General features: G+C 53.1%; 1 protein-coding gene across 2 annotated transcripts in view; it reads left to right on the top strand.

Moving 5' to 3' along the window:
- BTBD9 (BTB domain containing 9) overlaps window positions 1-15,353 on the top strand; it is a 206,959-nt gene extending 191,606 nt beyond the window's left edge. For both annotated transcript variants that reach the window (XM_032462990.1, XM_032462991.1), the window contains 3 exons: window positions 1,536-1,614; window positions 14,060-14,284; window positions 14,835-15,353. In XM_032462990.1, the coding sequence (XP_032318881.1) occupies window positions 1,536-1,614; window positions 14,060-14,257 (277 nt within the window). In that variant the 3' untranslated portion in view covers window positions 14,258-14,284; window positions 14,835-15,353. The remainder of the gene's footprint in view (window positions 1-1,535; window positions 1,615-14,059; window positions 14,285-14,834) is intronic.
- Window positions 15,354-16,454: the final 1,101 nt, after the last annotated feature.

Genomic DNA, 16,454 nt, shown 5'->3' with positions numbered 1-16,454 from the left:
TTTCCTGGAGGAGTGGTCTGAGAAGCAGGGTGGACAGCTTGGGTGTGTGCTGTTGCTTCCAGTAGGAGCAGGAATGGGACTCTGATCCCCGTGTAGTGTGGACCCCTAGCTTCCTCTGACCTCCTGCGGAAAGGATGCGAGTCTGCGGACAGTCACACTGTTTAGCTCAGCAGTGACCCTGAGGTCTGTGGGAGCTCAGGCCCAGAGTTGAGGCCTCACAGGGCCATCCTCATAGCCTCATCCTGGCCCACAGGCTGCATCCCACCCAGCAGATTTTCCAAGAGAGCTGCCTGGACCTGGAGATGGTCAGAGCAAAACAGTCCCCCACTAAGAAAATGAGCCAGGAGTGCAGGCCCTGGAGATGCTCAGATGGCATCAACTTCATGTGTGAATAATAGCCTTTTAACAAAGAGAGTGATTTTCCTTACACTGTTTCCAGAAAACTGCATCCAGAGGCACAGACTTTGCACACAGGATGGTAACCACTTTTTAATGACCTGAAGGGGCCTGGTGTCCAGGCAGCAGTCAGTCAGTCAGTCTCAGTGGGAGTCTGGGAGTGAGAGAGAAGATGGAACACCTGAAAGCAAAGAGGGACAAACAAAGCACAAATATGTGTATTTTCTTTGCAGCATTGCTGGGTAATTAGACAATTACAGGAAACAGCTTCCCAGCAGCTGGCATTTCCACTGTGTGAGCAGAGGAGGGTGGAAACAACTGTGAGGTCCTCAGTGTGTCATGAAAGTAGGACGTTCACTGTCGTGGGTGCCGCGCTTCCCGAGCCTCTGAGGAGCCGGGAGCAGGCCTCCTCTCAGGGCGCTGTGAGGCCCGAGCTGGCCCAGCCCCTGCTGATCCATGAGGAATGGCTTTTTTTTTTTTTTTTTTTACATTTTTTATTGATTTATAATCATTTTACAATGTGTCAAATTACAGTGTTCAGCACAATTTTTCAGTTATTCATGGACATATACACACTCATTGTCACATTTGTTTCTCTGTGAGTTATCATAACATTTTGTGTATATTTCCCTGTGCTATACAGTGTAGTCTATTCTACAATTTTGAAATCCCAGTCTGGCTTTTAAAATATTGCAGCTGCTTTTGAACCCACCCACAGACTGGCCGGTCCGGAGAACAAACCGTTTGGGGTGCATTTGGGAACGGGAAAGAGGGGTGGCGGGGAGCCCGTGGAGAAACCGCCTCTTCTTCCCCAGACCGGGGAGCCTGGCGCTCACATGCGGCGAGGAGCCCCGCCCCCGCTTCCGCCCAGAAGCTTCCAGGGGAGTCGCGGAGCCCGCCTCGCCGGCCTTGCCCGCCGTCTGCCTTTCCTGCTTGTTCACCGCCAGCTTTATAAAAGTCCCAGGTGGCCCTCACAGAGGGCAGGGCACCTTGTGTGGTGCGACTGCGGGGTCCGGGCGGGCGCTGCTGGCTCCCCTCCTCGTGGGAGGCGGCCCCGCCCCGGAACCCGGCTCCGCGCCCCGCTGTCCGCAGGCTTCACTGGACGGTCTCAACGGGCAATGCTGTGCTTCTCTTCACAGGTCCTGGCAGTCAGTAACTTTTGAAAGACAGCCGGCCTCCTTCATCCGGATCGTTGGGACACACAACACGGCAAATGAGGTAAGGGCCCTGTTCTGGAAGGGCGTGTGATACCTGCTGATGTGCAGGTGAACGCCGCCCCCAGGTAAGGGGACTGCTTGTTCTCCCGCGAACGGCCTGCAGCCCTCACAGCTACAGAAGGAAGTCCTGCGCCTGCAGGGTGGGGACGTCGGTATCATTTCTGGATGTCTCTTAGGGGAGAGTGGAAGCCAGCTCCTGTGGGTTTGCTTCCTTCTAGCAGCCTCTCTGTGAAGGTGGCAGGCTGCAGAGACCTTGAGAGGTCAGGCGCCCTGTCCTCCGTCCTCAGCCCTCCTGGACGCCAGCCGTGTCAGTGGTCCCTGGGCCCTCTGAGCGTGGTGTGCAAGGAACCCAGCCCCACAGGGCGGCCCAGGTGCACGGTTGCGTTTTCTCTGTCCGTCTACCCAGTCCTGTGCCAGCCTGCCCATGGCTGTTGATGAGCAAGCCTCTTTCTTCCAGGCCTGTTCTTCTCTCTGGGGTCTGGCCTGGATTCCCGGCAGGCAGCCTTTCCAGTGGACCATGCTATTGGTAGACGTTCCTTCACCTTTGAGTTTCACAGGGAAAGAATGGGTGGGTGGTTCTCCCCCACCCACCCATTTTGGGCGCCCACGGTCAGGGCACCAGGCAGGTGAGGTTCCTGGCCTCGAACGTGCTGTTTTCTCCAGAGAAATGTTCCTCAGGCATCGTTGAGCAAGCCCTGGTGGGGAGGAGTTGGTGTCTGCTGCTGGCCCCCCGTCTGCTCATCACTCTCTTGCTTTTGCACCATCACACATGCTTGGCTTGCACCTCTGAAGGACTGACCACTGGTTAAAGACAGCAGTTGTAGAAACAGTAAGGTTGAAGCTCAAGAGGTGAATGAAAGGCATAAAAATAGTAGCTGTCTTGGAATTTCACCTTCACGTGAACTTTCTCAGATCTGTATAGGATCAGTGTCCTGGGCATGTCATGGGGCCACTGTGTTAGGTTCTGCACCCAGAAGGGGGCTCTCTGCTTGGGATTTAATGCTACCCAGCATCCTCTTGAAATTCTCAGTCATTTTACCTTTGAATCTTCTTTTGTAAAGGGAGCCCCAAGGAACAGGGAAGCACCCACTAGGGGCTTCCCACCAGGGGCTAGGAACCTCGGTTCTCCTGCCGGCCAGCGTCTGCTCCTTCTCTCCTTCCCAGGATGGGTTCTTAACCACCTCCCCCCTGAGCCCTGGTTCCTGGACCTGCCTGGCCTCCTGCTGCTCAGCTGCCCCGTGACCTCTGCCACCCTCCACTCCCATTTGGGGTCTGGCACATTCGCAGGAGGGTCAGGGTCTGGTGTGAGTCCCACGTGGAATCACAGGACAGGGCCCTGAGTGCCCGAGGGGTTCTGCCCTGATCTAAGGAGCTTCCTGAGGGAGTGTGGCATCAAAGAGCAAATGCAAACCCTGTGACAAGTCAGGAGAGAAAAGGGAAAGCTTTTTTTCTTGCTTTTTAAACAAGAAACATCCCAAATCATAATATAAGTAATGACCAGGATCATAATGCAAGCTCCATAAACTGAGTCATTCTCAGAGCAAACAGGGCTCACAGGAGTCGAATTTCTGGGCATCAGGAATGTAGCAAACCCTCAAAGAGAACATTCTTTATTCAGAATACTGGGCTCTGGGCGCCACACCCCCAGCTGAGAGAGCAGCAGGAATGTGTCTGAGGTGGTGTGAAGTCAGAGGTGGAGGGAAGGAGGGTGACAGAGGTTGGTCGGGCAGGACTCCTGGGGGAGGCAGCCCCGGAGGAGACCCACGATGGCACAGACAGCCAGAGAGAGCACCCCTGGGTCCGAGTCCCCTAGGAGCCAGAACTGCACAGTAAGAAGATAGGGGTCAGGGCATCTCTTCCTCACCGTGGAGGGGAGGCAGGATTTCTTCAGTCTGTGTCTGCTTGTTTGCCAGGTGACATCAGTGTCCTGCATTTAGTCAGAGCCAGGACCTGTTTACTGTTAGATACCCACCCAAAGACTGCAGATTTCAAGAAGCATAGATGGAATTGGTTTTCAGCATGAAAAGGTAGGATTGCCTGTGCGGGTAGCAGCAAGAGAAGTGTGGGTGAATGAACTCTGGCCACATCTCCCAGGTGAGACTGTTTCCTGCAAGTGCGGCCCCATCCAGAGCACGGGGGTGAGAGCAGGGTGTAGTGGACAAAGTGCAGCACCTGTGAGGCGGGGAGCTGAGCATTCAGAAGAGATGGGTGCGTCTGTTTGGGTGGAAAGTGTCTTGCTTCTTGTGTACATGGCCAGAGCTGCTGGCAGCTCTGTGACTGTGGCAGCGGGAGCTGCCCCCACCTGCAGAGGTCCCAGCTGCTGGTGAAGATCAGCAGGCAGAGCTGAAACCAGTTGGGGTTTCTTGCCCGAGGTAGGCATGCGTCTGTCTTGCTCTGGTCGGCCAAGCCTGCCTGCACGCAGGCTGAGCGTCTGTGCTGCGGCTGATTCCCCCATTTCCCTCCGTCAGGGTCAGGGCCAGCTCTCAGGTGAGCAGCCGCGGGGTCTGTGGAGGTTCCAGTTCCTTGGCTCCTACTTTCCCACAGCGTTTCTTCCCTCTCCTCCGGGCAGTGCATGCCTGCTCCTGGCATCTGTCTCTCATCTTCCTTTGTGAGCACCAGGGTGATGAATTCATTTAATTTCCTAGCTATGTTTACAATTTCTGTCAGTAAATTCCCCCAGTGTTTACCTTTTAAAGGCTCCACCACTTGCCCCAGTGACCTCTTGCTCCTTGTGTGCTCAGCATTGTCCAGGTCATTTTTCTCACTTAGAACATTTTCTTTTCGTTTCCCACCAGGGTGTTTGTCACCCTGCTCCTCCTCTCTGCTCTGAGCCCCCGTGTAGGCGTGGTTCTCACACGTCTCCTGCTTCTCTACTCTGCTCTTTGATGCGCATCTCCCCACCTCCAGCCCACTCACAGGGTCTTGTCTCCATCCTCCTCTCCCACTTCATGCTCGACCGCAACCACTTGTAAGTCTGTCCTGCAGCTCATCCACCTCCAACCTCTCTCCTTCAGTTGTTTTCATTCATCTGATTCTCCCAGTACCTGGAGCCAAAAAGGTCTTTTTTTGACTGTTTGCTCCATCACTTGATGGTCTCAGTCGTCACCGTAGTGATCGTGTGGTTCCGGCCCACCTGCCCCAACTGCTAATGGACTCTGAGCTACTCAGGAGGCAGACGTTGTTCCCCTCCTAAGCTCTCCTGTCTGAAAGAGGTTAGAAACAAGGTCTTGTCGACAAGACCACAGATGCCCTGTCGGATCTGAAGTTTCTACTCATGACTGTGCCGCGCTGGTTCCGAAGTAGCACGTCTCGCAGACCCTTCATTTTCATTTCACTAATTGTCATAGCAGAGCAGCAAAGGCACACTGCTCCGTCCTTAAAGCAGTCAGGCTGGGTCCAAAGGAGATCTGTCTGTGGACCTATGACAATCCATCAGTTATTAAAAAAAATAGAAGTTACGCCTATTTCTTTTTATGGCTTTTATAAAAACCTGGGTTGGAGAACAGGTTCTGGAGTGACTTTTTAGGAGGCAGAGATCTCAGGAGCACAGGCAGCCCCAGACGTTAAGAAGACCGTAGAAAGGTCAACTTTCTGCAACCTATAAAGATGGGGTCCGCTCACGAGGACCCACATGACAGCTGTGCTGCGTCAATAACAGACACTGAGGACAGTATTGACAGTCTGTAGGCAGCTCTCCGGGCTCCATTTATGTATTGAATTGATGTAGCTGAGGAGAGAGGCCATGTCGTATTTGTCTTTGTCTCCCTGGCCCTGCCTCAGGCCGGAGCTGTGAGCACAGAGCACCTGTTGGCTGAATGAGTGAATGAATCATTTGGTTCATCCTCTCCATCGCTTCCTCTCCCCATCAGGCAGCCAAAAAAGGAAAAGATTTAGTGAAAATTACTCATCATCGAGAGACCATGGTATCCCAAGATGACTTTCTGTAGTCACACTGAGGAGTTTTCTAAACCAGAAGCTTTTGTAAATGGGAAAATATGTGTGCCAGATACTTAAGCATCTCCTAGTTTAGGACCCTTATAATAATAATTTTTATTACCATTATAACAGATCTGGAAGGGACCAGAGGGTGCCAGTGGTGTTTCTGGTTCTTGACTGGAGTGCAGTGTATGTGGCATTCACTATATAGTTATTCAGCAAACTGTACGTTTGTATTTCATGCACCTTTTACTGTATGGTTTTCACGGTAGAAAGTTCTGTTTTAAGAGAAAGGGATAAGTTGATGAGGAAACCAAAGCTGAATGATGTTAAGTGATTTGCATTCCATTTGCGAATGGCAGAGCCAAGACTTGAATGCAGGCAGCTTGGCTCTTAACATCCAGACTACTCTGTCTCCCAGAATGGACAGTAAAGCCACAAAGATGAGCCCAGCTCTGCCCTGGCCCAGTCACCAAGTCAGATGGTGATGGGCAGATGTTTCCTGTGGGCAGCCTTTGCTCAACCATCCTGGGCTGGATCCAGGAGAGAAGTTGAGGCAGGGTCCTTCCTCAGGAGGGTTGCAGCTTCACTGCCTGGTAGAAATCATCCAAGTGAAGAGTACCTTAACTTTGGGGACGTTGGGGAGGGCATTCGCTGGTGAGGACCACGCGTGGTGGAGTGAGCAGAGGCAGTGACGGCTAATGTGCATGGTCCCAAGGAGGGGTTTTCTCATCCATGAAGTGGATCAAGTGATCTCGGCCCTTTGGGACGGGCAGACAGGACTGAGGCTGAGCTGTGTGGCATTCGAGAGGGTGGGGGTTGCCGATCCTCCCAAATGCTCTGGGCTCGTAGTGTGGGCAGTGGGAGTCAGCCGTGAACTGCCGCAGGAGGGTCTGCACAGCCAGCACCAGCAGGACAGAAGGTCTGTAAGTGGCTGCTTGAGCTGCCCTCTAGGACCACTCAGCACGGAGCCTGGAGTGAGGCAGAATTTATTTACAGGTTCCGACAGTCCGGTGAGTGGCTGTGGGCTCCCAGTGCTATCCTCGTTCCCATAGCAACACGTGTCTCTAGTGAAGGAAAAAAAACAAAGAGAAACAGACTTTAAAAAAAAAAAAGAAGCTCCTCCTGGCCTGGTGATAATTGTTTCCCACCACCCTAAGTTTGGTCACTCGCTCTCAGACTCCCCGAGGATTCCCCGACAACATCCTCCAGAGAACGTCCTCTGACCCCAGAGGTGCTCAGAGCAGACGTACACTGACTCCCAAGACCAGATTTCCCAGTCAGTTGGCACCAGAACTGAAGCAAACATCCCGGTGGCAGAGACTTAGAAAGATACGGAGCAAAATGGACAGGCCCTCGGAGAGAGACCCACTTCCAGCCCTCAGACTCCCACCTCTGCCAGGGAGCGAGAACTTGTCCTTGCACCGGTCGTAGTGGAGCAGCAGTAATTCTGCACCAGACAACGGGCCTGGGAGAAGGTGCCCAAAGCACCTGAGCAGGTGAGGCCTGGGAGCCAAGGGGCAGCGAGATGGGTGGAGATGTGATCTCCAGTGGTGTCCCACTGCTGAACTAGAGCTGGGAGTTAGGTCTGAAACCTCCATGCAGCTGGAGTTCTTCGAGAAAAGGCAGGCATGTCTCCTGGATGAAGTGAAGAGCTACCTGGGCAGTGGGGCCACTCGTGTGACCTTGCAGGGAGAGCAGGGGCCCTGGTGAGGCCACTTCTGCCACGTTCTACCTGGAGCCAGGACATCTCTCCTTTTCTTGTTTCTTGGTTTTTCAAAAATAAAAAGATACTTCTAACACCTTAGGGCCAAATTAATTAAGACAAGAGAATGAATCCCTGTCCCCGGAACTCTGGAGTGTGTATGTATAAAAAATGGCAGTCAGGAATTCCAGGGCTCCCAGGGGTGATATGTTTTGGAAAGGGTTTTTTCCTAGAACCTTCCAAGAATTGGAGTTCCAGTTATTTGTGGGTGTCCTGGCCTACATAAAGATGGGAAAGTGACATTGGAAAGTTAAAAAAAACTGTTGCTCTATATAAGCAGTGTCATCAAGAAGCTTACTCCCAGCTACTCAGAGTAAATACTTGTACAAGACTCTTGGGGTATCCTGTCACCCCTGAGCAGTGCTGAAAAGTTGCTCACAAAGTGGAAATGTCTCCCTGTGAAACGAGTTCCCTAATGAAAACTGTGTTTTGGGCTCTTCAGATGTACTTATGTGAAATTTTGGTTTTAAAGAGATGTTTTGTTGGAAATGCTTGGTCTTCACTTTTAAAAGAACAAAAGTAAAACATCTCTACAGTCTGTAGATGGACTCATAACGTCTGCTCCTGAGACGAGTGTAAGAAAAATGTTAACTGTCACCATCATCGGGCTCACTGTTTGCCGAGCGATGAGTGTGTGATGGGGCCGCACCAGTCACTGTGAGAGAGAAGAGGAAGTCTTCGGGGTGGCATAATTCAGAAGCCGTGTCTTTGTGTCTGACTTACGGGCAGATATCACTGAGAGGTAGGTATCTATTTTATAAAGATACATCACCTCATAAATGTAAGTTGAAAGCTGAGCTCAGAAATCCTATTTGTATTGGTTGGCATGAAAGCAGTCTGAAAATTACTCAGGAGAAACCAGAAAAGCAAGGTAGAGTCATTGATCAACATTTATTAAATTTTTCTGATGTCTGCTACAGTTCACAGTGGACTCTTAGGCCAACTTGGGAAAATTAGCAGAGGCGTCTCTGCTTTTCAAAACCGTGAAGAGAACGTTGAGCCAACAGTGCTCGGGGAATCCCTCTGGTGAGAGGCGCAGACGGCAGCCAGCCATGCCATCAGCCCGCTCGCCGAGGAGGGGCTGCGCACTTGTGTACATCTTTCCCGGCTTCACGGAGGAGAGAGCACCCCAGGCTGTCTCAAACATGTCGCGAATCAGGGCTCCCAGAGAGGAAAGGCAAAGCGATGATAAACAGCCGCTACACAAGGACCCGTGGACGATGACTCTGGCTGTGTTGGTGCCGCGTGCACGACTACATTCCAAATTAGCCGGCTCCTCTCGGGGGACAGATCCAGAGGCCACTGAAGCTGGTTCAGCGAAGGTGCCCCTTTGTGAGCAGCGGCAATCAAACAGGCTAATGGGATACATGATTGCTGAAAAGGGGAAGGAAAAATGATGCGGCGGCTGGGGTAATGGTTTTGCATAAATCAGTAGTGTGACTCTGCCCTGTATGCCTCATTCACTTTTGGTCACATCCTTTCCGAGGGGTATTGCAATCTAGGGGACGGTTCAGAGGAAAGAAATTGAATCACACAAGCTTCTGCACGAAGAGAAACTCAGGGCCTGGCTGTTCTACCCAGTGGAGGCCTGGAGGCGTGGGGTGGGGAGAGGAGCTTGGGGGTGCGGTGGGATAGGTGGCACATCCCCAGGACCTGCCCCGCATGGCAGAGACTCCTCTCAGTGTCTGTGTGAAAAGAGCAGAGGCGTCCCAACCTCTGTTCCTGTGTACCTCTGCAGGTCAGCCGGACACTTGGCCCCAGTGAAGGAGCCAGTTTCCCCAGGACAGGCCCCTCTCTGGATACCCAGTGGTGGTGGGTGCACAGCCCAGGGGCTGAGGGAGGGAGCCCCAGCCTGCACAGGATGCTGTTGGTGAGGTGCAGGCACCACGACATGTCTCCGCGTCTGCAGTGGCCCAGGGCCTGGCTGGGTTTTAGTTTTGCACCGCTGCCACATTAGGTTGGAGGCTGGTGGGTTGGATTATTGGCAACAGCTAAACTGGCCCCCTGTTCTACAGAAGGGAGAGTGAGGCCCCAGGCCTTTATCTGGGAGTCCTCCCTTGTCCCTTCTGCCTGGAAGGCCACTCCCGCCCTGTCTTCAAGGCCTAGTTTATGTATACCTTATACTCTAACCTTCCCTACCCTCTCCCTTCCAGGGAAAATTAATTTTCACACACTGTCGTGTTCCTGATCACTTCCTATGATGTCGTCTGTGTGAGAAGGTGTCCCGATACCGAGAGGGCACAGGCCCTGGAGCTGCCCCGCCCTCCACAGAATGAGGTTGAATCCCACTCCCAACTCTGTGACCTTGGGCTGTGTCCCTCTAGTCGCAGAAAAGTCAGCACCCTCTCTCCTGCTTGACTGGGAGGTCCAGACGGCAGGCACTGCATGGTCCAGCGCACGGCCAGTGTGTGTGCTCAGTGAGGTCGTTGAGGTTTAAGTAAAAGCAGTGAAAGGAGCTGAAGATGAGTCCCGGTGCTTGGCTGAGCCTGGGGCCCGCGGGGAGCCCACTGCCACCACCGCTGTTGCGCTGCAGTCCGCCAGCCGCCGTCCTCCTATAGTACCCTTAGAGGCACTGAGACTCTTTCCTCTCCTGTGTCCTCCCGAGACTGTTACTAGGATTTGTTGGCTTTCCTTTAAAAATGATTCTTTCCTGTTTGTCCCAAATTGCTATGTTCTGTCTCAGGGGATTTCAAGTTTAAGAGTTTGTTACTATCTACTTTCTTTCTCGTGACACTTGTATTATTTGTCACTACAAATGCACTCCTTTTGTAAAGTTTTTAATTCAAGAAATATTTATTTTTTAAGTGTCTCCTCTGTCTAGAGACCCTGGCTTTCTGCCCAGGTCCTGGCCAGGCCCTCACTGAGTCCTCTGGGCTGAGGCCTCTTGCCTCTGCTGTCCCCATTCCCCACTGGAGAGCCCACAGTGGTCCCCTTCCTTCTGCACCAAGGTTCCCTCTGACCAGTCCTGCTTGGCTGCCTCATCCTTCCTGACTCAGCTCAGGAAACATCCCCTACTCTGCTGGCTGACCAGGGACCCCTCCTCTGCACCCTGCCTGGCCATTCCTGTGTCTGTCCCCACGGGGTAGGGTGCCCTTCTGAGGGGCCAGGACTCACCGGAGGGGGTGCAGGAGGTGCCTTGTGTCTATGGAATGACTGAATGCATATGCTGAGACCGCCTGATCCCTGAACTGTACTCACACCTTTGGCTCCTCTGGCCGCGCCTGTTGTGTATGTTACCTCCTCTTGTCCTCTGTGCCAGCACGTGGAGGCGCCGATCCTTTCCCAACTTGCAGGCCTTAGCCTGCTCACTCTGCCCCACTGCACACACTACCTCCTCATTGACTCCAGGCCTCACCCCTTTCCATTTGTAAAAGTAAAAAGATTTCACTTGGAATCTTTACCACACCGTCTGTCGCTTATAAAGCTTTCTCCTGTGCGTTGCCTTTGAGTTGGCAGAGCCTGCCTGGCTCTGGAGATGCTCACAGAACCCACATCAAGGTTAATTGGTCCCTTAGTGACACCCTTGGGACGCTGGGGTCCCAGCCTGAAGCACAGCCCTGGTTTCTTGGGTCTGGCCGTGGGGGGCTCAGCCAGGCAGCCGGCAGCTGGGACTTCTGGGGGCTCCCCATTTCCCCCCAGCTTAGAGGGCAGAGCCTGCATTGAGCTGTGTGGTGCTGGGGAGAAACATGGTTATGATTTCTGCAGGACGCTGAAACAGTATTGTCAGGTGTGTTGGGAACAACGACCGTTTGCATTACTGTTCTAAAGCAGGTTGGTTAGATGGGCTGGAGACAGTCATGCAGGCAAGTCAGCCAGGTTAGGGAGAGACATTCAGGCTGGGATGGGAGTAACAGTGGGACTGGAGGCAACAGCAGTCTGGTGCTGCACTACTGAGTGCTCCCTGCAGGGGGTGCCCTCCCAAGCTTTTTACAGGCACAGCGCGGAGCAGAAACCCACCCTGCCCCTCAGGACAGCATGGCCTACGGTGCCCTTCCTTAGGTGAGAGTCAGTGCCCAGCTGCACTGAGATCTTTTTTAACTTTATTTTTCAATCCAGTGTTTTTATTGATTTGTTTATTCTTGTGTGAGGCCCTGAGCGGGAGAACAGATGGCTACACCTTGGTCCTTGAGTTAGATGGGAACTGACAGCTCAGGACAGAAGCAGGAGAAGGTGCTGGGCTGTGGGGCAGGAAGTGCCCTGAAGCCTCACAGGCTGGCCTAGAAATTGAGAGAAGCGGAGAGAGGCTGGTGAGAGCAGAAGGCGAGGTGAGGTGGTGATAGGGAGCAGGGCCGTGTAGTCGGTTCAGTGATTAGCATCAGTTGGGCTCTGAGGCATGGCCTTGGAGATACTGACCACCCGGAGCAGGGGAGGGGATTACACAAGTGACCGATTATGACCGATTACGGGGCAGGAGAGCGAGCCTGGGTCAGAGGGGAGGTGCAGTTAAAGGCAGCATGTTCAGAACAGTCGTTGCTCAGAACAGATGGAGGCGGGCGCTCGGGACGAAGGATGGCTCTGGGTCGTACTGAGAAAGGGGAGGTGTTTGTTCTCTCATGAGCAGCTCTTGGGAGAGGGTCCACTGAGAGCACAGTGGGGTGTGTTCTGGGGAGATCGGCCCAGCCATCCCCCTGCAGCCTCCATGGCCCTGTCCAGTGCCTGGAAAAAGGGGTGTTCATAAGGCAAAAGTAACTGTCGATAACCCAGAGAAGATGGTCTGTCACTTCAGAAGCTTAAAGAATGTGGACTGATGAAGAGTAGATTAATGGTGGCCACTTAGGAGAGGATTTTCAAGTTTACTCCACGAAGCTGGGGTCGGAGCTGTTGGCTCAAGCAGTTTTAAATCCCCGTAAAAGGCCTTCCCACCTTGGCTGTTGGCGAGTAAGCACCTGCAGATGGGCCCGAAGAGGGAGACTTGATAGAAAAGGAAAGGAGAAGGGGAAGACAAGAAAAGGAAGGAGAGGCTGGGGGCTGACTCGGGGCAGCTGCAGCCGGGAGGGCCCACAGGCAGCTCGCGGCCGGCCCGAGCTTTAAGGAGGGAAGCGGCTCACCTGAGAGAAACAGACTCTGCCAATACGAAGGGGAGCCCAGAAAACGCATGGTCTCAGTTAGTCTTCGTATTAGAGTTTGGAATGTGAAGTTTGAAACAGTGGTAGGTAAATGAAGTGGGAATATGGAAAAATTAGTGCTTCTGGAAAGTAAGCCCGCAATTTATATTCTAGGTATAGTTTCACAGTTGGTACGACATTTGCCTTCTCCTCGATGAACTTGATTCTGCAGTACAGGGGTGCACGGTGTGTGTGCGGTGCGTGCGCATGCCTGTGCCCGAGCTGTGGAGGACGAGGAGCTCCCAGCAGGAAGCATGAGCAGCCCGTCCTGCTGGCTCTGCACACCCTGAGCCCCTGCCGTCTCCTCTGTCTAGTCCTTCCTCAGGAATAGAGGCATGTGTGCAGCCCTGCCCACTCTCAGGGTACCAGTGCCTTATCCTGTGCAGACGGGCCCCTATCCAGGACTCACAAAACATGGGCAGATCTGAAGTTCAGTGGCTCCTCTCCAGCCAGCAGACACCTTGGAAGGAAAGGGTGGCCTGACCCAAGAGAGCATGAGGGTTGAGTTCTCCTGGGAGCACTGGGTGGCCAGGGCCATGTGGCCTGCCTTTCACACCTGTACACACAGGCCCCAGGCACCCGCCAGTCCTTCCAAGCACATCATTACACACATGCTTATAACTTACCCTGAGCATTTGCACCTAAGTTCAATGACAGCTTTATAACAACTTGCATCATCTTACTTATCTAGGGCCTTGGGCTAGTTTAAAGTCTGGAGACCAAAGGAGAACACCTGGGAGAGGTAGCCTGGACCCTAACAGGTGTTGTCCAGGATGCTCTGGTTCTAGAATCTGGTCTTCTGCCTCCTGGCCCCCTGGCCTCAGTCACTGGTGGCCCTCTGGTTCCCTCAGTCTCAGTTCCTGTGCCTGCGTCAGGCTCACACCCTCCACCCCATGCTGTCTGTTCTCAAGGTCAGGGCTCACCCTTGTTTGCTGAGCTCTGTGTGGTGCCTGTCTGCTCAGTGATACTTCCTGAGTGACTCACTGTGGGAGGCAAACTTTTCCTGGCTCCTCAGGGAGGCCCTGTTCCTCCCTGTGAGGGTGTGTGTTCCCATTTGACTCAAGCGGCCCCAGGTTGAAGTCCCCTTCCCAGCACTGCTGCCCTGAGGATAATTACACACCAAGGACTTGTTCCCTTCCCAAGGGCAGAGGACTAGGTGGACCAGCTCTTTGGACCCTTGGAGATAAGCCTGGGTCCTCCCTTGGGGTAATGCCCTGCTGGCTTTGTAAAATAACTTTATTGTGATATAATTCACATGCCATAAAACTCACTCATTTAAAGTATACAACTCAGTGCTTTGTAGTACGTTCACAGAATCATGGAGCCGTCACCACCACCACCACCGATTGACTTTGAACCCAATGACCAAATGTAAGAATCAGTTAATTTAAAAAAAAAAGAAAGAAAAGCTCATGAGACAAAAGTAACCCAGAACGGAGAAATCCATTGAGGACATTTTATAGGCACTCACATCGTGCTGTCATCCGTCCACTTACTTGTATTCTAACTGATTGAAACACGTGTACCACCTTCTCATGCTGCCTGTCTGTGCTGGGCCAGGGAGCAGCGGGACCTCTCATGGCAGCTCTAGGGCCAGATGCTGACCTGTCACTCACCGGGTCTTTGCTTTCTCTCACCAGGTGTTCCACTGTGTCCACTTTGAGTGTCCTGAGCAGCAGAGCGGCCAGAAGGAGGAAAACAGCGACGAACCGGGGACAGGGGACAGCAGCTCGGCTAGTCAGCATCTCGACCCCCATGCCCTGCAGGCTGCCAGTGGCAACCCACTGCCCCCCAGCCCAGGTTCCAACTCGCGCTCATCCAACCGGCAGCACCAATAAAGGAGTCGCACATGTGGAGTGACTCGGGTGGGTCCAGGTGGCGGCAGGAATGGCGTTAGCCCCAGCAGGGATTTTTTTGGACTGCCCCTCCCCCCACTCCCTGGAGGAGCAGACCTGGCTGCAGAAATGACACAGAACAGGTTTTCTCCCAAGGACACAAAGGGGCTGCTTTGTTCCCCTCAATTTGTTCAAATCAGGCTGGTCTCCATGGGGAGAAAGTGGGTCTTCAATCTTCATCAAGTCCACCATTAACACCCTACCTCTCTAATCTAACCCCGCAGAGGGCACAGAAGGAAGTAACAGACAGGCCCGAGTCGGAATACAGAAACAGCACATGAACACACGGGGCTGGAAGAGAATGTATGAGGCCTTCGTGACCCGGAGGCACCCTTTAGGAAATGGGTTTCCGCAGTGTTTACTTTTATGGAACACACTGCCCTGGCAACTAAATGATCTTTTATTTCTTTTAGTTACTTCTCTGTTTGCTGAATCATAGGAGTTGCAGATCTTTCTGAAAGACTCAAACAGCAAATCGCTTGTTTTAATCCCTCTTGACGCTGTAATTTTCCTTCCTTAGCTTTGAATGGTTGAGCGTGGGGAAGGAGCTCCTCGACAAGGCGCCGATGCAGCTCATCAGGGCACCTGGTCTGACAAGGAAAATCCTTTGAGGAAGTTCAACCAAATACACAGTGAGCAAATCAGTCCGTGGACACTGGAGTTAATAATCACTCGAATTGCTGAGTTATTAACCTGTCATCCTGAAACGTATCCAGCCTTAGGAGGCTGACAAGGAAATAGTGATTATGCCACCTGCCAATTTAATGTTCAGAAGTACATGTAGATAAATGTGTACCAACATCAGGTTGGCCTGAACTTGTCCTCGAATTGGCATAGGCGACTGGGGCTGGGTGCCAGGGCCGTCCTGCCGGTCAGTGGCAGGAATGATGCAAAACTGGGTCTTTTCAGCACGGTGGTGCCTGGTCGGTGGTTGCTGTGTTTTCCCCCAGACCATAATACTCAACTGGAGATTGAAAAAAAAAATCTAAGTTCTAAGAAGCTTTCCTCTTAATCCTCATTGAAGCGATCTTACCTGACAGTTGTCGCCTGATCTGGTTCTGTGTGTCTTAGTAATTCCGTTCCAGTGCTCGCTTCCCTGTGTGACTCCAGCAGATTGTGTATGGTTTTTGCTCCTCTCCAGAGTTCTCCCAGGGGCTGGCTGTTGCAGCCAGGTCTTCTGCACACCCTGCATGGGGGAGAGGTGGGGCCCAGGGGGCTCCTTTCTATTTTAGGACACATGGGTTGTGTTTGTACAGAGAGCCAATGGGCCAGCTGTTTCCTCCTAGTGTGACTCAGTTGTGAGTGACTTAACAGTATGGGAATGGTAGGGTAACATCAAACTGCATGACGAAACGGGAAGGTTGTCTTTCTGCTGATCTCCCTTGGTGCCCTTAGCTCTCTGATCTCTGTCCGTGTCCCTGTAGGGGTGAGCTCCCGTTCACAGTGGGTGGGTGGCCGCTGGCTGTGGCTGTCCCTGCCTCCGTCAGCATCCAGTCCCCGGTCGCCAATTAGAGCCAAGAATTCCTATCCACTCAGCACCTCCTTCAGTGGTGTCTTCACTACTGATGAGGGGACAGGAGGAGCCGGGTAAGTCAGAGCAAGGACAGGGCTCAAGTGTTTCGCACGTATCTCCTATTCAAGGGCTTCTTTTCAGACTCTGAAGTCACCTGTCCAGGGAGGAGTCCTGGCTTGGAGGCTGGCACTGCTGACCTGGGGAAGCTGGGGGTGGGCTGGTGGAGGGTCTGAAGAGTGGACCCAACCCTCGATCTTCAGTCCCTTCATTCGGCCGCCCAGGCAGCACCTGTCTCCGCCCAGGCTCAGGTAGCTAAATGCTGTCTGGCGGCTCAGCTCCACACCTGTGCCCTTCCTAGCCAGTGGCTCTACTCCTCCCTCCTGTCCCCTGGGAACACCCTTTAGCGTTTGCTCCTTCCAGACCTCTTCCCTGAGGTCTCCCTCCCCACCCCTCCAGCACTTCAGGTAAAGGGAAGGAGGGGGAAGACGAGGTAGTGGGGACAACTCGAGGCAGCAGGGAGTACTGAAGCAGGCTTCATGCAGCAGAATTGCCCCATCCCTCCCCCGGCAGCCCGCCTCCCCAGGTGGCCGTCTGGAGGCCTTGCTTGGGTGGAAGCCTGCTCTGGGC

The sequence above is a fragment of the Camelus ferus genome, chromosome 20 (genome assembly GCF_009834535.1).
Source record: "Camelus ferus isolate YT-003-E chromosome 20, BCGSAC_Cfer_1.0, whole genome shotgun sequence".
Taxonomy (NCBI): Eukaryota; Metazoa; Chordata; class Mammalia; order Artiodactyla; family Camelidae; genus Camelus; species Camelus ferus.
This window is presented reverse-complemented; position numbering and strand designations above follow the sequence as displayed.